At 40.0% G+C, this 26,217-nt stretch overlaps 1 protein-coding gene across 7 annotated transcripts in view; it reads right to left on the bottom strand.

Annotated features, from left to right (window-relative positions):
- Positions 1–233: 233 nt before the first annotated feature.
- Positions 234–26,217, bottom strand: part of TASOR (transcription activation suppressor) — an 81,037-nt gene continuing 55,053 nt past the window's right edge. For 4 of the 7 annotated variants that reach the window (XM_036738578.1, XM_036738577.1, XM_036738576.1 and 1 more), the window contains 9 exons: positions 24,259–24,403; positions 22,699–22,758; positions 18,439–19,388; positions 13,905–14,027; positions 13,200–13,359; positions 6,472–6,580; positions 1,975–2,153; positions 1,689–1,853; positions 234–775 (listed from right to left, as the gene is read on the bottom strand). In XM_036738578.1, the coding sequence (XP_036594473.1) occupies positions 234–775; positions 1,689–1,853; positions 1,975–2,153; positions 6,472–6,580; positions 13,200–13,359; positions 13,905–14,027; positions 18,439–19,388; positions 22,699–22,758; positions 24,259–24,403 (2,433 nt within the window). Of the gene's footprint in view, positions 776–926; positions 1,058–1,688; positions 1,854–1,974; positions 2,154–6,471; positions 6,581–13,199; positions 13,360–13,904; positions 14,028–18,438; positions 19,389–22,698; positions 22,759–24,258; positions 24,404–26,217 lie in introns of those variants that run through there. The other 3 variants (XR_005009134.1, XM_036738575.1, XM_036738580.1) reach the window with 3 other exon arrangements.

Here is a 26,217-nt window from a genome sequence, read left to right as displayed (position 1 = left end):
ATGTACAAACTTAAGTGTCCACACACGAGATAATTCAAGTACAATATGTGTTAAAAATATATATATATTTATTTCAATTTGCAGATGCTTCAACTGTTACAGGCCATCATGATTTAAATAAGACAAGAAAACATTTGGAAAGGACAATTTGTTCAGAGAATAAAATAGAAATTGTTAATTCACTTTTAAGAAGCGGAAAAAGTCCACAACAACCTATAAAAAAGTTATTGTATTTATTTCTGTTTTGAATATGGCCTAGAAGAATCATTTACATCCCAACTAACTGGAGACAAAGATTTATCTGTTTCCAAGCCTTGACTATAAGCAGACAGAAAATAATTTCCACCTTCTCGAGTCTGACTAGTTGAAAGAGTATATGGCGTTCCCAAAAAAGTCTGATGAGTGAGAACATTAAAATGACTGAATTGGTGGGACATGCTCAACTGCCTACTATGATAAATCGGGAAGTCTTCAAAGGGAGCCGATTCCATGGACTTGTTCATCTCCCCAGTCGAGCCTGCCGTGGCAGCCACAACGGGCTGCCCCTCTTCTGCACCAAGTTCACAAGTCTTATTTTCTAACAAACTTCTCTGCCTGTCAGTAGACGGCTGCAACTGAGTTTGAGAAATTTCTTTTTGATCTGTTCCACGTGATCCTTTGGTCTCTATTTCCAATATTTCTGAATGAGAACTGCTGCATACTTCAATTTGTGAAGTTTCATCCCCTGAATCCAGAGACATATCCTCTTCGTCCTTTTCATCACTTTCTAAAAGAGCTACATTTAGAGAAAAAAAACAAAGTCCTACTCTATTGAAATACATAATTTGTTTTTAAAATTACACACTACTTACACAATATAATGCTTCAGAGCTGCAAGTCCAAAATCCCTTAGAGCTTGGTCTTCCGCCACAAGTTCACTTACTCACCAACACTCACACAACCTTTAGGTGTGAATGTCCAGATATTCCGATGCTAAAAGCTTCTGCGAAATGTGTTCACGTTTAATGTTGGGAAATCCCAACTCCCAGCTCCAAAGGGGTTAATGTCAAAACAGCATCTAAAGTTATACGGTAGTTCAGTATTTGACAAGACAATTACATGATAAAATTTGACATCTAAGATAACTTGATTACTGTCTACTTTAGCCAAGCTACCGAGACTTTTACTAAACTGCATTCCTTTCCAAGAAAAAAACAATCTTTTTAGTTTACAATAGATCTCGAACCAATGAGAGACTATCTTGAATAAACTACTACAGATATACCAACTAAACTGAAGTTTTCCACCTAAAAGTTTTAAGAAAAAAATCTAGAATCCCAGAGATAAATATCAGTGTGCAGCCTCCTACTACATCAAATCAAAGAAGCAGCCCACCAAGCACACAGACTACGCTCTCTTCCTGGCTTGTCAACCTCATGATGCCATCAGTCTCCTCCTTAGAGCTCTTTGACCTGATTTTTACTATGAGGGCAAGGCAAGAAATAAACTCAATCACCAAATGGAATTTCTCAAGTCTTCACTATCACCACTTAGCTGCATAGACTTTATGTTAAACTTTAGGTGATAAAACTACTCAAAACTTCTCAAATATGTTTCAAAATATCCACTTTAACAATCTTAAGTAAAATAAGTAAAGTCATTAGTCTTTTGATCTGCCTTAAATAATACGGAGTTCACCGAAAAATTACCTGATTGTCTCTCAAGATTTTCATTAGCACCATGATGCAGAAGCTTCTCTTCTGTCACTGAATTGTGATAGCCCACAAGACTTTGAAAGTTCTGCATGAACTCTTCAGCTGTCGCAACCACTATTCCATTATCTGTGTAACTGGAAAGCATTCTGACATTCTTTTCTAAACAAATTTTTAGAAAAATAAGGACAATTTAATGATTTGCATCCAAGCTAAAACACAAGCATGCCCTCATTCTCCAGATTTCCAGAATCATACAATAGCTGAAAAGCTTTCTTTTTACCTGTTAAAAAGACAACATGTCGTTGCTGTATATTCTGAGCCTGAAGTCTGATAAGACAATCCAATTCAGGAGCATTTCGAGTTTGAGAATCACAGTTGTGGTATGACAGAATTTCAACCAAATGTTTTTTTTGATAGACATTCAAAAGCGTCAACACATTTAGAGCTTTAGCATTCAATCTGTAAAATTAAAAGTTGTATATCTAGATCTGCTTTTCTAAAACTCTGTATGAAAGTATTTACATCAGGATGATTTCAAATGACATTTTCTCAAATAATCACGGTGGCATGAATACCAAAACCAATTTCAAATCCTGTGTTACTATAGCTAAGCTACATTTATGTTCTTATTAAACTATATAAACTTACGTTTAGCTTTAAATTTCTTAATTTAAATTTTAAAAAGATTAGAACAATTAATTTCAAGAAAAACATCACTTTGATCTCTTTTAAAAGGTATTTCTACCTTTTATTTTGAGAGTCAGCATGGCATAGTAAAAGAAGAAGAAAAGATGGGGAAGGGAAAGAGAAGAGGGTAAAAAGGCCCAAGACTAGAAAATTAGGAATCAACCCTCCCAATAATGAATTTTCCATTTAGGATCAGGACAACTTGCAACTTCTTGTCACCCGTGTTCCCATTTGGCATAGAAGAATTATTTGACTAATCTACTTCAAAAGATTATCAAGTTAAAAATGAGAACAGTTCTCCCTCCTTGGACTTAGAAACACATTTATAAGCCATTGTGCTGGGCACCAGGGGCACAAGGCCAAAACCAGAGTGGCCCTTTCTCAAGCTTACCTTGTTCTGGGTGGGAGGGGGGTAGATAACAAAGGACAGGAAGATACAAAGTCATCAAGAGTAGGAAAACATTTCTTTGTTAAACAACTAGGGGCATAAGAAATGACTGAATTGTAAAAGCAGTCCCAGATCCTAAGAGGCCCAAAAGGAAGGAGGGCACGTGCTCCAGGGAGAATAGGCAGGCCCTGGCATGTCTGAGTCTAGGCCCAGCTCACAAAGCAGCCTTCAATGGGCAGAGAAAGTGCATTACAGGGGGGAGGGGCATAAAATTAGTCTGGATAGGTAAGCAGCAGGCAGGGGAGGAAGGGGCTGACATGCCGAGCTAACGTGAAACTTGGGGTACTGAGGAGTCGAAGACTTCCCATGACTTGCTTCTCCATCCACCTCAGCCACAGAGAGGGTCTTGCCCTCAATCTTGCCATCACCCACAAAGGTTCAAGAATTCTGCAATCCCTTTTCCAACCATAATCTACTGACTTTCCACCTCTCCCTGTGCCTTCCCTTACATGTCCACTCTCTCTTCTTCTCCCCAATTTGACTATACACTGTCCTCTTCTCTTGAATCCCAATGCCCTTATCATTTTACCCATCATGCCCTGCCAAGCCTCAGCCTTCAATCATTCCCACCATTTACTCACCACCTTAGCTCCCACACACATGCGACTGAACACAGGTAGAGAAAATCACACAGCCACTCTGAGCAGGGCCACTACAAATATATGTCATACACAACCACCCACTGCACCCTCGCTGCTGCCAGGCAGACCTGCTATTCCTGCTCTATCACATTGCTCTTCCTAACCTTCTCATTCCTCCTCAAACTACCCCTGGCTCCCCCTTCCCCCACTCTCTTAGCAGAAAAAATTGGGCCCCTCTGTGGTGAGCTCCTCCATTTTTCCTCTTCCTCATCACCCCCATCACTCGGGTGCCTCCGGCCCCTCCTCCTCCTTCATTCTTGTCTCCCATGATGAAGCTGCCTCACTTCTCACCGAGGGCAGCCCCTTCCCCTGCTTAAGTGACCCCTCCAAAAGATCTCCTCCTTCTGCCAGCCCTGCCCTTTCCTTTGCTTTCAATCTCTCCCTTTCTTGTGGTTCACTTTCTACTGTCCACAAACATGCCTCTGTCTCCCCCATCCTGAAAAAGCCCTCATAATTGCTCCTCCCACAGTCCTCCTAGATCTCTTCTGCCCTCGGTGGCTGAATGCCTCAAAAAGGCAACATCTGCATAGGTGCCTCCACTTTCTCTCCTTTCCCCCTTAACCCCCTGTAATCTAGCTTCTGACTAAGCACTCCAATCAAAATACTCTCTCCAGGGACTGATGATCTCTTAATGGCCAAATCCAACGGCCTTTTCTTGATCTCCACTCTCCTTGCCTTATTCCGCAGTCTCTTCTCTAATACTCTCTTCACACGCTCTCCCCTGGTTCTCCTCCCACCTCTCTGACTTCACCATCTTGGATCTCCATTGCTGGATCTTCCTCCAAGTCAAAGCTTCTAACCATACGTGTCCCTCAGCGTTCTTTCTACCCTAGGCTCTCTTCTCTTCTACCTCTAGGTAACCTTATCAGCCTCCATGGATTTAATTAGCATCTCTATGATGACTGTCAATCTGCTTTTCCTGCCCCAATCTCTGCCGACTTCCAATCTTGCATCTCCAGCTGGCTTTCAGACATCTCACATTGGATATCCAAAGCTCAACACATCCAAACCACAACTCATTATCTTTGCGCCTAAACCCTCCCCCCTCCTCCAATCTTCCCTATCACTGTAGAAAGCAATGCTATCCTCCTGGTCCCTCAGGATTGCAATCTAAAAGTCATTCTGGACAGCTCACTGTCTCTCACTCCCATATCCCATATGGTTTCAAGGCCTTCTCTCCTCTGATGCTGCCCCTACCATGGTTATGGTGCAGGTCCAACCCTGCAGTCCCTGCTGAGCTGCCTGCCTTGCCCCCTCCAGTCCATTCTCCATTCAGCCACTAAAGTGATTTTCCTAAAGTGTAAGTCTGATCTTGTCATCCCCTACTCAGTAAACACCCATGGCCCCATTACCTCCAAGATAAAAGGGCCTTCAAAGCCCTTCAGAACCCCCCCCCCCCCAACTCTTGGATCCAGTGACAATGGCCTCCCAGCTGCTCCATAAAGACACTCCCTCTTGGGCCACCGGCACTGTCTCTGGCATCCCCCAGGCCTGGAAGGCTCTCCCTTTAAGTCCCAACTAAAATGGCGCTAGGCTCCCATGGGAAGCCTTCCACAGCCCCTCTTCATTCATCTGCTTTCCCTCGCTGACTATCTTCTCTTTAAAGAGCATAGAGCTTGTCTGTACATAGTGGTGGTTGTATCTCTGCCATTCAATTGTGAGCTCCATAAGGACAGAGAGATTGCCTCTTTTTCTGTCCCCAGCACTTCTCCGAGTGCCCAGCATATAGCAGACACTTAATGTTTACCAACTGACTGGAGTGCCATGATCAGACCTGTGCACTTGGAAAACAACTTTGGCAAGTATATGGAGAGCAGATCAAAGACTAAAATCAGAGCTCAATGAAAAGGCTGTTACAATAATGCAGGCAGGAGGTGAAGGGGGCCTGAGCTGGGAGAGTGGTCCTCATGAAGGTAAGAAGTAACGAAGGGGGCTCATGGGAGAGACTGTGGAAGGAGAGTCACTATAAATGACAGCTGACTCAGCACTGGCGGGAGGGGGAGGCAGGGAGAAGGAAGTGTCAAGAGATGGCTGAAGGTGATGATGTAGTAACAGCTTGCTGCAGTTTAGCTAACTGTGGATAAGTATTATCACCAGCACCCTCGAGCTTTAAAAGTACAAGAAATTTATTTGTGTGTCTCTTCTCTCTCTCTCTCTCTCTCTCTCTCTCTCTCTCTCTCTCTCTCTCTCTCTGCCCTGCCCAGCCCAGCAACATACCAGGTAGTATTTAATATGGGCTGAATGAAACAAGCTAAGTGTAAATGCATTCTTAAACTTGTAAAATGCTCTGCAGATCTGAGGATGCCAGAAACCCAACTGCTGCTGCAATGAATGTTTCCATCCCAGAGCTTTCTTACTATTAACATAGTGTCAGAGCAAGCACAGAATGGCCAATCAAAGGGCTCAGGGTCAGGGCCGTCTGGTCCTAAAGACAACAAATGCTGGCTGGGCAAGGTTGCCTTGCCAAGAACTCGGTAGACCAGCCTCTGCAGAACAAATCCCCTTAATAAAAGGATTTGTTCTGTAAAACTCAAAAGGCCATACCCAAGGACTTAGAAGCCCACATGAGACCCCAGGTTCCCCACCCCTGCTCTAGATCAACTCAGGAGCAGCTCTGCTTCCTGCTGGCCCCAAGATAAATCCCAGACAAGCTGCTAAGGAAGGCATCCACTGGAATAGCCACATTTGGGTAGCCACACTGCTCACTTAATAACAAATGGATGAAGCACGTCAATTATCCAACACACACCTATTAACAAAGCCAATCTTACCTTCATCAGAGCTTTAAAAACTATAGCCAAAAAAATACTCCCAAAATGCTACCACTCTTCCAAAGGGGCTATTTTCTTAGGGCCAAAAGCAGTCCTCTGTTTCCAGAGAAAAAAATAATCTCCTCTCCCCTAATTTGGGACTTTCTTTCTTTTTTAAAGAGTAATGGCAAAGTTTGAATGATGGCAATAAGCCCACAGTCAAAATATTAAATTTGTTTTCAAATACTTACCTGCCCACCTCTTTGAGCTTTTTCTGAATTTTACAATGGATTTTCCACTGCCATTTGCCATCTGGAGTATTTAGTTCTTCAAGAAATGCCAAGAAACGTTTTAGCTTCTCTGTTACAAATAATAAAAGGAATTCAGTTCATTAGACAAATTATAGGGAAAGTATTTCACGTCTTTTGCAAGCTTTCATTTCTTTCCTTTTGGATAGTTCTATCAAGAAGCACTTAATTCCAGGAATAATATGAACCAAGCCATGGACATGGAAATGTTGTAGCCAAAGCATCCTTAAGCAGATGCAAAGAGTGACCAGGAAGGGTCAATGCTGCCAGGCCACCACGGCACCCTAGGGCCCAGAACATGAGGCCTGGACTAAGGGGGCATAGCACAGGTAGGACTCCAAGCCCAAGTGAAAGATGTAGGGATACAGTATTCCAGGACCTGTGGTGACACAATGATAGAAAGGGGAAGTGAAGAAACAATTATAAACCACCTACTAGGTGCCAGGCACTACACTACACTTCACAACAGTGAAAGAGGCAACATGTCCTCAAACATGGGACAGATGACTATGAAAACAGAAACATGTAGAAGGTACAGAATGATTACAATGGAAATAGAATAACCACTAAGATGTCAAAAGGGAATGTTGCAAAATTCTAACAAATAAGTTTTCCTGTATCTCTCCAAAGGAAAGCTGTAAGAAAACACCCTCACCCCACCCTATCACAGAGTCTCGTGAGAGTTCCACAAATGTGGTACATTACACATATTTACAGCCTATTTCAAAATATTCCTCAAATTTGCTGATATTTTTCTCTTCTGTAAAAAGTATTTAATAATACAGAAAGGATCTCTAGAAGGGTGAGGGGAGAAACACTAGGGGAAATTTATGTTTAAAAAAAGGAAAAAATTATTTTAAAGTATGTGTTGAATGCTCTAAAAACCACTAATAAAGAGAAATGCTAATTAAAATAACAGAATTACTATCTCACATGCATCAGATGGGCAAAGCTGATGACAAAAGAAAATGACACAAGCTTGAAGGTGCTATGAGAAACTAGTACATTAAGGCACCGTGGGTGGAGCCGCAAACTGGGATAATCACTTTGGAAAACAATTAGAAACTGCCCCAAAAGTTAATAAACCGTACATAGCCTCTGAACCAGCAATATGCTGCTAGGTCTATACCCCAAAGAGATCAAAGAAGGAAAAAACTCCTCCATCCAAAAAGGCCTGTCTTTTGCTGGAAACTGAGGAGATTCCCATTAGCTGGGGGATGGCTGCACAAGTCATGCTATATGGATTTTAATGAAAACTGTCATTCTGTAAGAAATGAAGAAAATGTGAGAAGCCTGGTGCTAATTAAGTGAGCAGAACCAGGAGAACAATTTAGACAGTAATACTATAAAGACAATCAACATTGTTAAGAAACCTGACCAATCACAACTGCAGAAGATTCATGATGAAACATACTAGCCACCTCCAGATGGAGAAGAGATTCAGAATTCAGATTGTGGCATATCATTTATATTTTTGTACAAGGCCAATGTGAGATTTGTTCTGCTTGGCTATACATGTTTATAATAGGCTTTATTTTTCTAAATATCTCAAAAGAGGGGGGTGGGGAAAGAAGAGAAGTGTGAACCTAAAATAACATGTAATTTTAAAAAATTTTAATTAAAATTAACTGTGCCATAAACATAACGGTTCAGGTCACCTCTTCACGGATGTAGGATGTTACCTCTTTTAAATATGAATACTTTTATGATTTAAAAAAATGCTAAAATTCAAGTATAAAGAAACAAAACAGTAAAAAAGAGGCTTCTGGAGTGAGGACACTTTGGTCCCTGTGCATCAATTCCACTGTGTTCACTCTGTGTTCACTCCTTACTGCACAGTAAGCACCATTGCACATCTGTACTGGGATTTCTTTATCCTTCCTCTAGTGAGTATGTGGGAGCTTGGAGTTCAGGTCTTAACTGTCACAGTGGCCGTTTTAAATATGCCTATCAGTCTAGAGGCAACTGGGTGACCAAGTGGTTACAGCACTGGCCCTGGTACCACGAAGACCTGAGATCAAGTGTAGCCTCAAAGACTTAATAGCTGTGGGACCCTGAGCAAGTCACTTCACATGTCTGCCTCAGTTCCTCTACTATAAACGGGAGATAATATCATATACCGGGTTGTTTTGAGGACCTTCTTCCTCCATCCCTCCCTTCCTTCCTCCAGTAGGGGAATATCAGGATCCATTTGCATAACACTAAATTGCTTTTTAAAATGGTTACTCTAACGAACAGTCAATAAACTATGATTAAGGCATATCCCACCATGTACTGTGCTAGGGATATGAAAGGAGAAACAGCAGTCCCCACCCTCAAGGAACTCTCAGGCTCCACCAGGGAGGCATCAGCACTCCTCTCTTCTACCCTCTCCAGTATACTGACTCTTCCCATCTTGTGTCTTTTTTTTAATGATGTTGACTCTCCTGCTTAAGCATCACTATCAACTTAGCAATACGGCAGATGAAATGCTAACATCACGGATTACAGAACAATCTAAGACAACTCTGAAAAATACTATCCACCCCGGAGAAAGAACTGATGGCATCTGAATACAAACTGAAGCCCGCCCACTTGTTTTTTTTTAAATTTTCTTTATTTTTCTTGAATTTTTTTTTCACTTGTCTATGTTTTCTTTCACAGCATGACCATTATGGATATGCTTTGCATGACTACACATATATAACCTCTATCGAGTTGCTTGCCTTCTCAATGGGGGCCTTGGGGGAGGGAGAGAATTTGGAACTCAATTTTTTTTAAAAAAGGAACGTTAAAATTGTTTTTACATATAACTGGGGAAAATAAAGTACTAAATTTAAAAATACACTTAAAAAAAAAGATTTATGAAAAGAATGAGCCAACATGGAGGGAGGGATGACAAAGAAGGGTTGAAACAAACACACACGCACACATGCACACACGAAGGGATGGGGGGTGGGAGGAGGGTTCGTCTGGTAAAGGAAGAGGATGATAAAAGAAAATACAACTTTAAGGAAAACAAACGTGCTGCTGAAAGAGCAATAAAAGCTGAAAGAATAGAAAAGAATGAGAATATACAGGGATGCTTTAGACAAGTGCAGAGTGGCCCAACAAATTGTGACAGATGAATTTGAATGAGCCTTGATAAATGACAAAAGAGTTCAAAAATTCCTGGTTCCAAATAACTAAGGCAGAAGAAAGAGAGCAAAGCAATTTCTATAAGGAGGAACAATGTACTTTGAAAAACATAGCTGATCAGTTAGGAAAAAGCACAGTCCCCAAGTACTGAAAGTGTTAATGGACTACACAACAGAAAGAGATGTTAGACACTGTGGATTTACTTTGCCTGATAGTGCTTGTTACAAGAAGGTTTTTTGTAATTGTTTCTTTTTCTCAGCTTGTAAACGAGAGAGAAGTGAACGCGGCAGCAATAATAATGTAAGAAAATAGAGAGAAAACCATTGAAATAGTTGTTAAAATTTACAGAAGGAGCAGACAAGGGCAGTTTTCAAAATACCGTGTCCAATTTATATGTACTTTTTTTTAACTGAATACAGTATCAGATGGATATTCCATGTCAGAGGATGCTCTTTGAGTTGTTGTGTGAAAAGGCTGTTTTTGATGTTTTAATTTAGAATTAAAAATTCTTTCAAGGGCAGCTAAGTGGCGCAGTGAGTAGAGCACCAGCCCTGGAGTCAGGAGGACCTGAGTTCAAATCCGGCCTCAGACACCTGACACATGTACTAGCTGTGTGACCTTGGGCAAGTCACTTAACCCCAACTGCCCTACCAAAAAGCAAAAAAAAAAAAAAAAGCAACTTATGTCGCTAGCTTTTGACTCAGAGATGGGCTGCTGAGGCCATGCCCCAAGGAAATCAACCACAAAAGAAAAAGGCCCTATAACCTCCAAAATTGGTCCAGCATCATGGTCTGAAGGACCAAAGAACCAGACATAAAGGTGTCTATCAAGAGAGAATTATGGGACAAGAAAGGTACTGGACCATGACACACTGAGGAAATCAAACAAAGATGATGAATACAAAGAGCCCACTACGACTGACATGAATGAACACCAAGTAGGAGCGGGGCCGGGAGTTAGATCACACCTATGTGCCAAATGTTGTGCCAAGCGGTTATTAGGAATATGATTTTATATAATCCTCCCAACACCCTGGCAGAGCAGATGTTACAACGATCCTAACTGTGCAGGTAAGGAATCTGAGGCAGATAGTGAACAGACACACCTAGGGTATGTCCACACAGTCTGTGAGGGTCTGCAGTCTTCCTGTCTCTGACATGGAGTCATTTAGCAGACTCTGAACAATAAACAACATGCTGTGACATTGAAAGGAATAGAATGAAAATGGTCCTCCCATCAGTGAAAGGCCTAGCCAGAGTCTACAGAGGTGAGGATGAACACACGATGGCTCACATGGGGGTCGCTCTATTACACGGTCCTTTTGTTGAGGAAGGGGAACCTATCTTTGTCCTTGCTGGTTATAAAGAATGGCTCCCAGGGAAATGCAAGGAGGAGGGATATTGGGAAGTATAGGCCATGTGAAAAATAAAAACATTTCTGAAAGGGACCAACACCATCAAGGTTTGAAAATGAAGCAGGACTGCTAAGAAGTATCTGCAAATTGGCAGGAAGGAGAAACCAAGTCTCTGGAAGAAATCTCCTAAGATAGTTGGCCCTGGTGCCTTTGTTTGCAAAATAACTGATACTTCACTGCCCCCGCATGAGGCAAGAGAGCCTTCCATCCCAGGAAGAGTCCAGATCACGAGGGGAATGCTCAGACACCCGAGCCATAGCCAGGCATGGGCCACAGCGGGAGTCAAAAAGGCTCGTGCCAAAAACAAGAACAGCAGACCAGACTTCCAGGCAAGGCTGAGGTCAAGCACTGTGCTTCTGCTGTGGTTTCCTGCTATCCCAACTAGCAACTTACAAATCAAGGAGGAAACCCAGAAGGGTGGCCCAGAGGAGCTCTGAACCAAAACAAGAAGGAAGCTGTTGCAGACCGAGGGATGCCAGGGCTCTTGCAGAGCTTCAAATGATGACCAAGGTCCCCACATTCAGAAGGGGCATCATGAGCCAGTAAGAAGGGATGGAAAGTGGTAGGTGGTAACTCCCTCATCTCCAGGACACCGAGGCAGCTCCAAGACATTAACCAGAGCTTCCTGAACCTCATGGGACATCCAAACACTAACCACTTCTGGTCATTCTGAAAGAAAGGAACCTGCAAAGTCTCACCGATAGTTATTAGTAATAAGCCAAAAAAGCCTTCAAACACAGATGGATTTTTCACAGTGTTTACCTATAGCTGCCAGCAGCTTGTGCAGTCATCTAAAATGGTATCTAAGAATGGAACTGTGACTTTTGGGTCTTACTTTGAAAGATAAGAATGACAAGTTTCTGGTCAGAGATGAAGTCCACCTACCTAACAAGGGCCGGTCAAAACATACCTGCTGAGAACCGGCCGCTGAGCTGTGACAAGCCAGGCAGAAGGGAGTAAGGACAGCACAAAAAGAACAGAAAAGAGAAGAACAGTAATTTGAGGGCTCTAAGCGGCAAGTAGAGAGTCAGCAATAAATAAAAGTCATGGCTTAAGGTTCTCTACAGACAAAAGCTTAAAATATGGGTAAACGTGGTGACATACGTCACAGACACTGGGTGGTATAGCACAAGTCATTTCCCTCTTAAAGCTAAGAAGGAAAATAAAAATATGAAAAAGGAGGTAACATATTAAGAATATGTACTACTCTCTAAGTAAATTCATGAAGTATTCTAGAAAGTACTTGAGTGACACGATATGATCTTGCAGCAGATGGATTATCAGAAAAACCTCACAAATGAGGGTGGTGTCCTAGCATGTGGCATGCAGGAAGCTGGGCTCTCAAAATGCTATACCAGTCCAACCTAGTTCCAACAGGTTTCCATCAAAGTTTCTGAGTATGAGCCCAATAACAGACTCTGTATCTGTCATTAGGAGTACCAACCTGCCTAAACTTATGGAGTCTCAGAATCAAGACAGTTACTAGGTGATTTTTTTTTGAGGGGGGAAGGCAGGGGGCAATTGGGGCTACGTGACTTGCCCAAGGTCACACAGCTAGTAAGTGTGTCAAGTGTCTAAGGCCGGATTTGAACTCAGATCTTCCTGACTCCAGGGCCAGTACTCTACTCACTGCAGGGTGGCTTTTTTGACATAACTCTCACACACATTTTACCAAGTCATAAAGAAGTTATAATAGTTAATGATAATAATGAGCAATTGCTATATATTATTCCCATTTTACAGATGAGAAATGGAGGCAGAAGATAAGTGAGTTGCCCAGGATCACACAAGGCTACACTGGAATTTGGGTCTTCCCACCTCCAGGTCCAGGCCTCTATTTATGGTACCTTAGCTACAAGCCACATCAGTACAAGAAATGCCCACACCAATGACTCTATGATGTAACGGGTAAACTATGAATTAGTTTATCACCAACTTATGCATCACACACAATTGGGGTGAACTAGAAATGTTAGAACTGTAATCAAAAGGACCAAAATGAGAAAGATTAAGCTGATGGAGGAGTGAGAGGATAATGAGAAAAAGCTGAAAAGTGAAAAAAAAAAAAACTTAAGGAGGAGCTAAAACTGAATAAGAAGATGGCTGGGGTGGGAAGTATTTTAAGAAATAAAATTCTTACCAACTGTGATAGCTTCTGGATTTAGAACAGATTCATCTGACACAATAAAACCTCCAGAAACAAACAATTCATTGTATGTGTGGTTTTTCACATCATCTAAGCTATCAACTCCAGCAAAACTAACACAGGAGAGCCTCTTCAAAGTCACTAAGCCAGGTACCTGTTTCAATAAAAAGAAAATTAGACACAAAAGTAATTTTACTCAGTGAAATGCCAAGTGTGACGAGGTCATATAATGAAGTTTGTTAAAATTTACAAACTTCACTTTAACACAAAAGTGAAGATTGTATGGAAGTCTTGACCATCATTTAAGTTAAACACTTTTACAATTGGACTATATCTACGCACATATGTCTATCTCTATTGATATACACATATCTATAAAGATATACATGTAGCTAGGCAGGCAGGCAGACAAGACATGTGTGCATGTGATCGAGCTGCACTGGAGGGTTTTAAAAAAATCCTTAAACTGCTTCTAACCTTCTAAGCTTACAATCGAGTCAGACAGAAAAATAATAGCACCAAACCATGTGGTACTGACCAAATACCTCAGGAGGAAGCAACACTTGAGAATACAGCAAAGTAGAAAAAAGAAGGGTATTTGAGACCTTGGGAAGAAAGAAAGGCCAGCTCCAAGATGACCAATCTAATGACAACTCAAATACCTGTATGTTTCATAGACTGACATATAAAAAGACCTACCTTGTGAATGAAACTTGCAATATCTTCATTTTGAATGATGATCAATAATTTATCTAATGTTGACCTTTTTTCCAAAAACTGCTCTGGATGACATTCTGTATTGCCTAATTTGATAAGGTATTCCTGTTCAAGAAAAAAACAGTCTGAAAAAAGCACAAATATGCGAGAAAAAATTGGATATGAATTGCTAAGTAAACACTGAAATAATGAAACATTACATCAAGCTGGTTACAAAATGTTCACTCAGTAAAGCATCAAAACATCTGAGTCCACCCCTTGACGTGACAGATGAAGAAATGAAAGCCACAGGAGAGATCCCCAAGCCATGAGGACAAACAGCTGGTCCATGGCCGAGTGAGGACTAAAACCTTATTTGTCTCACGTGGAGTACACTATTCTCAAGGAGTCTTCTGAAACTTTCTGATTCACAAAGCCTTTATGGCAAGATCTCTCACATTATCTTTTACTTTGTTCTAGGTATTCCAAAGAAACAGCAAAATTGTCTCCAGAAGGAAATTCTAAAGCCTTTGGAGAGAAGTTCCAGGCTCAGTGAAGTTCCTCTCTTCACTAGACATCTTTACGACTTTGTGCAATGGTGACTTCAGAGCAAAGCTCATTCCCGAAAACTGGCCTTAAAACTCCAACTACTGTGCCCCAGAAGGCAGTGATTCTATTACAACAATCTTAGCCATGGCAATTCAATCTACATCCACCAATTGGAGATTCATATTACTGAGAGGATTACATATTTTTTGACAATTCTGAAACAGTCCTTGGCTAAAATAATTAAACATTTTAATGCAACCTTTCATTTTCATATCATTTCTGGGAAACAGAAAACATATCCACTTTCTCCAGTTCTATAAATTGTTAATTACAAAAATATTTAATTATTTGTCCCAAGAAAGAACAACTAAAATGCACCACGAGGAAGAGATTTATTTCTGATTCCAATGCATAAAATTCATTAGGCTACACTGGAACAAGTAGCAGGCAACCTATTTGCTATTTCTTGGTAATTCTAGAAATTAAAGCCCTATCTCCATGCTTTTCTAACACCACACGCCACCGGTCCACCAACAACATTTGCCTCAAAGGGGCATCAATACAAGTGGCGGACAAGTGGTGGAAAAGTAGGAGGAGGAAGGATAGAGCTTGGCTCTGAGAGATATTTTGGATCACCACAGTAGCATCCCTGCAGAAACCATAATTAGAGGTCAACTGGAACCATGTGGTGGAGTCGGAAAAGCACAAGTTTTTGTGGTTTTGCCACTTACTAACCCTGACAAAGTCGACTCAAGCTCTGTGAGGCTCAGTTTCCTTAAAATGAGGATGGTTAACACCTATACTATGGTCTGAAGTATCAAATGAAATCCAGTATGTAAACAGCTTTATAACCATAAAAGAATATATAATGATAGAAAATGATGTGTTGGAGAAGATGTGGTGTAATAGTAATTAAGAATTGTATATTATGTGGTACTAGGGATGAGGAAATTTACCAGCCTGGGTGAGGTAAGAGCGCTCAGGGCTCTGAACAGGATATAACTGAGGGGAGCTTCGTGTTTGACTTTTGGGGGCACACGCATGGAAGGAGGGTTGAGACTGTGGGCAGGCCATAACTGACCCCTGGCTTTGCTAACCCAGACCCATTGGTTCTTCTCTGGTAACTATGTACTGTGATTTGATCAGACAAGGTCTGTCTGTTGATGTTTGTAATTTCTGTTTGTATTTGCCTTCAAGTTCAGAGGGCTGATTTTTTTCCCCCTGAACTAAGTGAATGCTATAAGTATATGTATGTATGATTAAACTGAGATTGTTAACCCCTTAAAGTTGCTTTCCTTAGTAAAGCAGATCTAAAGAACCTGTGTTAGCAGCCTTCTGTGTGCTGGTTGTTGGTGGGTCTTACACCCCATACAGCAGCTGCTAGCAGATCATTGCTACACGTGGGGAATTTGGAACACTAATACACTATTGGTGGAGTTGTGAACTGATCCAACCATTCTGGACAGCAATTTGGAATTATGCCCAAAGGTCTATAAATATGTGCCTTTGACCCAGAAATAGCACTTCTAGGTCTGTATCCCAAAAAGTACATAAAAAAGGGAAGAGGACCCATGTGCAGAAAAATATTAATAGCGGCTCTTTTTGTGGTAGCAAAGAATTGGAAATTGAGGGGACACTGAATGGTGGAACAAGTTGTGGTATATATATGTAATGGAATACTACTGTGCTATAAGAAACGATGAGCAGGAGGATTAAAAAAAACCTGGACTTACATGAACTGATGGTGAGTGAAGTGAACAAAACCAGAACATTATACACAGTAACAGCAACTTTGTGCAATGATCAACTCTGATAGCCTTAGCTCTTCTCAGCAATACAATGATCCAGGACAATTCCAAAAGACTCGTGATGAAAAATGCTATCCACATCCAGAAAAAGAACTATGGAGTCTGAATGCAGATCCAAGCAGACTCTTTTCACTTTTTTTTTCTTTCTCATGGTTTTTCCCTTTTATTCTGATTCTTCTTTCACAACATGACTAATGTGGAAATATGATTAATGACTGTATATGTATAGCCTATATCAGATTGCTTGCTGTCTAGAGGAGGAGGGAGGGAAGGGAAGGAGAAAAATTTCGAACTCGAAATCATAAAGTGAATGCTGAAAACTAAAAAAATAAAAACAAGTAAATATGTGAATGTAAGCCATTGTTTGTAATGGAGATAATGCCTTAAATGCTTAGAATATTGGGAGTGCTCAACTAAAGTAGCATGTTCTAGGTAATAGTGGATGAACTAAAAGAATTTAAATGGTCCACTTTTCTCCTTAGAAAATAAAATATTAAACAGAGTTTAGTATTTGACAATATTGATAATTAGAGATGTTTAATAGTGCCATAAGGTCATAGTAAACATCAGTTATGGTTTATAGCATCACAGATGTTTAAAAGTAAATGGTTTGGCTCACTTTAGCCTAGCACCATACTCTAGAATCTTTCAGGAAGTTTCCTTTTTGAGCGATAAATCCTTGAAAGGAATGTAGTCTTTTCCCCCTCCCCTCAATTTTTGTTAATTTCCCCTGAAAACCAAGTTCCAGAAATGATTTCAATTAATTGGGATTTTGCAAAGACTGAAAGCACAACTCTGGATAAATCTATTCAATATGGGAAGGTTATCTACATTCTTATACAAAATAGGAAAACAATTCTTCTAGAGGACATTTCCTATGTTCACTATCAGACCATTACTTCTTTGATGTTGAGAACTCCCTAAAATGAATATCAACAAAGGACAGGGAACCTCCTCAAAGTCACAGAGATAGAAGGTTATCAGCAGCAGAACAGGAACTTGGGTCCTCCTGACTTTAAGGCTATTCAACACTGCCTTCCAACTTAATAATTAGTAAATTAAGGGGTTGGAGAGCAATTTTCATTTTCTTCATTAAATGAATTCCCCAAGGTCAAAGAGTATAATGAAACCAGTTTATCTCCAGCAGAGATTAACCATAAAAATGATAAAACCAATTTATGTGAGAGATGAGACATATGGTCAATCTTCAATGTTCACAAGGGTAACCTTCCTAGAAAAAGGCACATCAGTCAGAAATGCAAATGCTGATACACTGAACTTGTGGGAAATGGGGGGGTTAGGTTCCTTGCAACCACCAAGAACTGGTATCTTTCACTAGAGATTGCTGAAAAACACACCTTTCTGCAAAAAGTCAACATTAATTCTGATAGCATGCACTTTTCCTAACATGGTAACTATGGAATAGCCCACAAAACACAAGGGAGAGGAGAAGCAACGCTAGACAGGAGCGGGAAGGCCAGGGACAGAAAAACCCCAGAGGTGTAAAAAAAAAAAAAAAAAAGGAAAAAAAAAGGGAAGGCGGGAACCTGACATGTCTAAGTTTCCTCTCACCTCCATGACTGAACTGTTCTCAGATGAAAAGTATATGCCTACGAATAAGTCCCCAGCCCCACTCTGATTCAGAGTTCCTGTCTGGGTGACCCCAGCCCTGGTCCTGGCCCCAGCATGGACAATTGGGAGTCTGGCAGCATGGGAGGCAAAACATTTTGCTCAGCCCAGCATCGTTCATTTTTTTTCCTCTATTATGCACAGCCAGGAATGTGAATGGTTGTCAGTACAAAAGTGAAAAGGGGGCTACTAATAAAATCATCTGAATGCTTGAAATGGAAAAAGTTAAATGCACAAATGTTAAAGACTGTATTATCTCATACGCTAAAAAAATCATTACTCCAATGAAACAAAGCATGCTGTGGATAATTTTTAAAGGTTTTTTTTTTACCTCTCTAGAGATAAAACCTAGGAAAAGCTTTAAAATAGCTTTACAAGAGTTTATAAGGCACTGTGAAAAAACAGCATTACTTGTAGCAAGAAAATAGTATTATTATTATTACACAGCAAATTAAGAATCTGACTCTAAGCTATTTTGATTTCAAGTTCTTTACCTAAACCAAACTCATGTTTCTAATGCTGTTATCTTTGTATTTCTCAAGTGTACTTACCTTTATTTCTTTGCAAAGCATACTTTCTTCTTCTTCATGAATATAAAATTTCACAGTATTTTTCTGGACATCTTTCATGATTTTAACCAAGCTGTTAAATACTTCTGGCTCTAACTGGCTTATAAAATTTGACAAAGATGGCTGGGTAGAAATGTTTATGTCATTGGGTGTTCTGGAGTTATCTGCCGACTCCAAGGTGCCCTCACTAGAAACAGTTTGATCAGGAGTCCGTATAAGTTCTGGGGCCTGGTGGCCTGGGTCCAGCTCTACTTCAGCCAAACCCAAGGTAGTAGATGAAGGCTGCTCATGAGAGTCAGTCTCTTTCTGCATAGGATGATGATGTGATTCTGGTCCTTGTTCAGTGTTGAAATCACTTGATGAAACTTGTATAACCTGACTTGTTGGAGGATTCAACCCTATTTCTGCACAACTACCTTCTGGACTAGGACTGAGTGTAGGTGTATGCTGGCCACAGGATAACGTTTTGGTGATGACAACATTCAGTTTTTCATGTAAGCCATTCACAAACTCCTGGACACCCAGTTCAGAGGTTTCAGAACACGCATATGCAGAAAGTCTAGTCATTTTCTCTTGTGCTGAGAGGGAAGGTGTAGAAATTCCACTGACATATGAAATGTTTTTTTGCTTCAAAATCTCTTCTATTTTCCTCGAAAAAAAATTATATTCCTCTAACATTGTACTTTCTGTGGTTCCACTCAGTGTATGTGTAGCTACCAAGGAACTCTCTGCTGCTAACACACACTGCTCTTCCATTTTTATCCCCTGACTTGTTAACGTTCCATCTTCTGGTGGCCCCTTTACTGTGTCTGAAAATGGAGAGTACGGAAACTGGTCATCAGAGCTCCTCTGTCTACTTATTACCCGGGGATCATTAGGAAAGGCGTCCTCTGGCGGCAGACACGCCAGCTGTTCTTCTGGTGATTTCATACCTATATGGGAAAAGTTGATTATTATAAAAACAAATCAAAAAGATGAACAACATAAAGATGGTGATTAATAAAATCACTGTAAGGAACATTGTTGGCTATCAAGTTCTCTTTGCCCCAGTGCCAAATGGTCCAGTAGGCAGTTTAAGTCAAATAATCACTTATCCGTAAAACTGGAAAAATTTTCAACACTAGTTTACATGTAAAGCTAAGTAATTTTCATTCTAATTTTAATCGCATCAGTATGGTATCTAGACAAAATGTTAAGTGCCAAGTATGGATCTCAGTCATATCCTCTTTGTCCTACATGCAGCTGGACTCCAAATTCTGTCAAAAAATAGTAACTTTGAGCAATTGGGGGAAATGGGATTTTGCTGTTTTCCTTTCGGGTGGGAGGGAACATGCAAGCTTGGCATCAACAGAAGGGAACGCTGCCTGTTTTCCCTCAGCAATCTTGGTACAGAGAGGCCATTCTCTGAGCAGGTTTGCTCAGTCCTTTCATTGTTTGCCAAGCCATGACAACTATGGTCATCTCCAACAGCAACACTTAAGCACTGAGACAACCATGAGGTTAAATGCCCACTTTGTTAGGATTTTGTGTTACATGCTTCAAAAAAACAGAGCCGGAAGAACCTCCAAAAGATGAAGCACTTTTTAACCACATTTTGAGATGTTCTCAGTGGAGAAAGGATTTCCTTAACTGAAATGCTACACAGTATACATCCACATTACGTGTTAAAATATTTTCTCCATTACAAAGTACCACCTTTTACATGATTCAGTTTAAACCTGTGTCTATAAAGTTTTTAAAAAGTGATTCAAAGTAGTACATCCATTTTGAAAGCAATCAACTTACTATTCTTTTCCAAATTTGTAGATTTGGGGGATTTATTTCTTATGAATGTCATTTTCTCTCAGTAGAATGTTGGCTTCAGGCCAGGGGCTGTTTCCTTTTGTCTTTACATCACTAGCACAGTGCCAGTAGGCCCTTTAAAATACAACTTGCCCACCTGGCTGCACTATACCTTGGGGCTTTTTTTTGCATCCTCTACCATCCCCCAAGACCTCATCATTAGAAACACTTCACCACCCTGCAGTATCCAATGGGCTCTGGTATCATACATCCTTCACTAACTTTTCCTCCTCTGATTGGAGAGGGGAGCCATGAAGCCCAAAAGCTCCATTTAAGGAGGGAGCTCAGGTCAGACATCACCTTTCCAACCTGGCTACTGCCCCCACCCCCAAGGGCTTTTCAGCTCCTGGCTCTCCTCCCTGAAGGCAGAGAATGTCTTTCTTTATCCTTCCTTTTTATATTCCCAGCACTTAGCACAATGCCTGGCCCACAGCAACCTCTTACTAAATATTTACTGACTGACTGAATTGATTGAGCTTTATTTTCACTAGTAAAACATCCTTCAATGACTACTTCATAAAGTTTGCAGTAACTGCAATTCTTTTAACTAGTGGCAGATATTAATAAACTGTTCTTCCTAATAGATGTGCATCTATGAAATACAGGATCCTTCAACATCATCTCAGCCCTCAGAGTCATCTAGTTCTTTCGAAACAGTTTAATCACACAGTAAACTCCCTGGTTAAATGAGCACTTACCTATTGTCTACCTAGAGTTGTTCTAATACACCTCTATCAGGAATGTAACTGCGAATTAGTTGCTCTGAATTTATATTCTTTGCTCCATTTGACACATTTGTGATTTAATAAGTAGCTTCAAAAATCCAAACAATATTGCAGATTTGTGAAAAATCAGATTACATTAAGAAATAAAACTAACTCTTCACTTACATTGTTATCAAGAAGCAACATGAAGACTGGATGTATTAGAATTTTATTATTAAACTACTTTCATTTTGAAAAAATAAAAAATTATATCCATCTCAAAAGATTTTCCTCACCTGTATATCATGTTAAATACACAGAATGCCCTACAAGATCATATGACTTAAAAATGGAAACTCTTCAGAGGCCACCTAGTCCAACCAAGGAAACAGGTGAAATGATTGGTCAAAGGTAATACAGCAGATGGGTCAGAACCAGGATTCCAACCCAATTCCTCCAACTCCAAAGTCTAGTGCTCTTTAACCCTGGGTAGCCTTTGTCTGTCTGTCCCTCCCATACCCGAGAACAACATAAAACAGTGAAGAACAACTACAACTCATATTTCTATTATGCTTTAAGGTTTCCACTTTCTCCATAATACCTCCAAGATCTAAGAAATGTATTAAGTTCACTGTGGTGCAGAGTACAATTATGTGGTATTTTCTTGCTGAACAAAAAATGTCTGTTAACATTTTATCAAAGAAGAAGAAATTATACAAAAAATACAAAAGCCATTCCTCTAAAGGCAGAATCAACCGTATCTACACTTTTAGGTCAGAAGACTTAGGTAGGAACTACAAAAGTGTTCAAGCACTATCCCAATTAACTTAGATGTTATTCATTTTCCAGGAACAGACCCTTTTCTTTGCAAGAGAAGTAATCACTAACAAATCTTTCCAAACCATAAAATCACTCATATGGCCTTATCTTCCAAATCAGAAGTTGATACTGAAGCAAATACCCAAAAGAAAAGAACCTAAAGGAAAAAAATGCAACACAATAAAAGAAAACACTAATGAAACCATGAAACCCTAAGAGAGAACAAGTTCTATAACCACTTTCAAAACCATCAAGAAGAAACTGAGTTTAGCTAGTTGTAATTTTATAACTACATATACATCAACATGTATATGTACATATATACATATATATGCATAGATACACACACATCCTATATTCTAGCGCCAGACTAAAATGGAAAACAAAAAAGGAAAAAAAGAGCAAGAAAAAAAAACACCTCAGATGAAATGATAAGCTGAGACCTGTGAACGCCAAACTCTTCTTCAAATTCTCTAAAGAAATTTTAATTACGAGAAGAACTTCCAGATTCGTCAAAAAAGAGAGCAAATGCTACAATCCCCTCATGCTTTAGCATCAGTCAGCAAAGGAAGTCATTTTCTGTGCTGTGACCCTAGACAGAACTTGCTACACATGAAAGAACAGTAACCTTGAAGTTAATTCAATGACTTCCTGAAAAAATTCCTCTAAGTGTATCTGACATCAGCTGAGGAGTTATTATACTAGTAGTACATGTGGTTTCCTTTTATGTCTAGGCTTTCATTCACCTCTAGCCACTTTAAGGACCCAATCAGAATGCCCTCCTAGAAGGTTATTAAGACCAGAAATGCCGGCAGCAGTCCTGGGGTCGGGCACACTGTGGGGGGAGAGAACAAAGCAAATCAACTGCCCTGCTCACCTGGTGTCTGGTTATCCTCATGCTCCCCAAGTTGATCTTCTGGACTTCTTGCATTCCCTCCTGGGAGAAAGCAGCAGTTAGCATTTGTAGACTTTCTCCAAAGGTTATCTAGTAAATCCATTTAGCACCTTTCAGACAAACCAAAAGCTTATACCATATATTTTGCTTAAAATAATCCTGTCATATTTTCCTAATGTAAACTTTTAGATAAGATGTTTCATTGTCTTAAAACTTAAGGAGGTTACATTTAATATTAAAGCCTAGAAACTGACATTCAGACATTCTCTAAATGATTTTCCAGTAAGTGGGGAAATCACAAGAGAATCCACCTGAAGAAAATCAAGATAGCATGGTCCAAACAATCTTCCTGTTTTCACAGTGAACCCAGCTTATGTTCTCTCTCAGGAGTAGGCACCACACCCTCCTTTGCCAAGGTCATAAGGTCCTTTTCTTTCTGGTAAAGCCCTGAGACTGCTTGCAATCCCAGAGGAGTTCATCAGATAGCCCCTCGGCATCCCATTGTCCAAGCAATGGCTAAGTCATATCTAGTCACTCTTTCTGAAAAAGTGCTATTTTCTTTGGAAAAGATGAATATAAAGACTAACAATAAACAGTAAAAAGAGGATATGCTATAAGAGCAACCAACACCAAAGGTGAAGATGAACAAGAACCACATTTTAGTCAAGGATATCCACAAAACATAACAAGGATGAAGCCTCAATCTCCCAGACGAAGACGTTACTGTTCTTTTAGCTTGTACTGAACAACTTCCTGGCTGTCAATTCAAATTAAGTTTTCCGTGTCTCTTCACTACATAGTCATCAAAACATAAAAATGTTCTCTAAGATGACTTTCTCTATTCAGAAAGACAATTTCAATCCAATCTGAGGATTTCAAGCAAAGTCATTCCTAGCTTAATTTGATGAACTTCTAAAGTGAAAAGATGTATTTCATGGGATAAGCAATGACTACAGGAACCTGTATTAAAGACAAGACACTTTCTCTACTCAGAAAGACAATTTCATTCCAATATGAGGATTTCAAGCAAAGTCATTCCTAGCTTAATCTGAACTTCTTGTAAAGTGAGAAGATATTATTTCATGGTGTAAGCAATGACTAGAGGGAACCTTTATTAAAGACAAGACTTTTGTCATCTCCTTTTCACAGAGAACTTGCATGCCACACTCGCCAAGATCTGAGACCACAGTGCTTTAGAGGATTCTTTGTATCCCTGAGCGCCTGACTTAGTGATGGGCACCTATCACATTTGGGAGCTATTGGTAAAGAGCTCCCAGCAGCATGTGAGCTACTCAATGAGAAAAGCATTCCGTGAAAGCCAAATTCACCTAATAAGTGGTATCTCTACCACGTGAATCGAGTCTTACAAAGCTATAAAAACCTGCACACAAGACATCATTTCATATTTTATTGGTGACATAATACATTCAGAAAAAAATGACCTAAGAGGTAGACCCAGGAAAGTTGCGCACCTTCAAAAAACTAAGCATTTACATCCCTTGATGTCAGCAAACTCCAAGTGTCAACGTACTTGCTTCTTACCTGTTATCGGAATTAGTTTCCAATGAATTCCACCTTCCGCAGCATTATTTGAGTTAGAATGCTGTTTGCGGTTGCAATTTTCAATGGGTGTAGTAGTACCCAGGTTGTAATTATCAAAGTTACTCAAACTGCTACTTTTTGGATCCTAAAAATTAAGCAAATCAAAACATCACTTTTAATGTACGTACTTTTATACATCTCTTAACATCAATAGTAAAAATGATTCATTTCTCACAGTAATATGTGGTCGACTTTTTTCAAAAATGAATTCTAACAAATACCATTAAGTTAATCTGGCTGTCTTGTCTTATTCTTTCCCTAATTAAAAAAAATGTTTGCATAAGCATTATTACTGTTTCCCTAAAACAACAAAAAAAATTACACGCGTTTAGAGAGGGGGTAATTTGGAAATGTTCCCAGCTATATGAGACCTCTTTCCTCAATACATACATCTTCTTCACCATCTAGACCTTTCCCACCTGCCACAAGCTATGCCACGTGGAACAGTGGTGTTAAATTCAAACAGAAGCCCAATAACTGTTTAAATGCCCAATTAATTATCAACTGTTGAAAAGCCTAGGAAGCCAAATAGCTACACAGTTGGCCCTTCCACAATGGGTTTGGGGGTGTGGTGCCCCCACAATCTGGAAAATCCCCATAAAAATTTTTGGCCCTCCCTGTGCACCAGAGAAGTTTTCCAGATTCCCTTCTCTTTGTTCTTGATATTATACAATACTATACATATATTTTTATGGATTTCCAGTTTCTACACTTTTTCTGTGTTGTCTGCTGGCCTTCCTGTCATCTGTGACTTCAGCAAGCCTCCAAAATTTCTATTTAATTTCTTATGCCAACCTGTGATATGCTGAAACTATGATAGGGAAAGGTGCGATGTGGAAGGGATAATTGTATATTTGTTTAATGTTGAAATATGCCATTTTTCATCTACTTGTCTGCATCCCAATGTAATATAAAATTAACAAGGTGGTAAGCTTCTTAAGGAAGGCACATTAAGATCAGATTACTTTTTTTTCTAATATCATAATACTCTCAGGCCAGGTTTTCATTTTGTCCCCCATCTGACTCTCTGTTAGGAAATATTTATTGGAAAATATTTTGGTAATGTTGGTACTCTGACCCCAAGCCATCTGCCTTATCTCTGGTTTCTCTTTCACTAAAGTCAGTGTTGTGAGGAATCAAATTCATTGTCTTAATTTATTTTTTAAAAAGAACCATACCTAATAAAGTATAGCTGAACTGTCAAGTTTTGATTTCCAACTACAAAAAACAGAGTATAGAATCTGAGTTGTAAAAGAATTCAAAGACCAACTACTCCAACGCATATCTGAACAAGAATCTCCTTCTACAACATACTCAAGCAAGCCATTGTTCACTTTTGCTAGAGCCCTCCAAGGAGATAATGTTCTTTCTGGGCCTCCCATCCCACATGTGTGTGGCCTGGACTGCTGGCAGGAGTGTCCTACTAACATGATGGATACAAAGTTGACTCTGCAGTCAGAAAAATCTAAGTTTACGTCTTGTCTTTAACATGTATTTGCTCTGTCTTTAAACCTCAATACCCAAGGAAATTCTCTGCCAGCAAGGTGCCAATACATATCCATGCATGGAGCACAGTTTCCAAACTGAGAGATCTGTAAACCAGTAAGAAACCACAGGGCTCAACAATAACAACAAGTGGGTTTTGGCAGCTCAAGTTTTTCCTTCTATCAAATCCAAATGTGACCCTGCAGCTTCCACTCCTCTGCCCTGTGGGATCTGTGAGGCAGAACCTAAGGATAGCTTGCATGTCTTCTCCAAGCTTCAATAGCCCCTCACAAGGCATGTACTCCACAGCCTTCCAACATGTTGGATGACCTTCTCCTACGGCTCCTCCGCTGCTCTACATCCTTCTTAAAATGAGGCCCTGAGAAAGGACATAATATGCCAAGTTTGCCCTCT

Source organism: Trichosurus vulpecula, chromosome 9, assembly GCF_011100635.1.
Source record: "Trichosurus vulpecula isolate mTriVul1 chromosome 9, mTriVul1.pri, whole genome shotgun sequence".
NCBI classification, from domain to species: domain Eukaryota; kingdom Metazoa; phylum Chordata; class Mammalia; order Diprotodontia; family Phalangeridae; genus Trichosurus; species Trichosurus vulpecula.
This window is presented reverse-complemented; position numbering and strand designations above follow the sequence as displayed.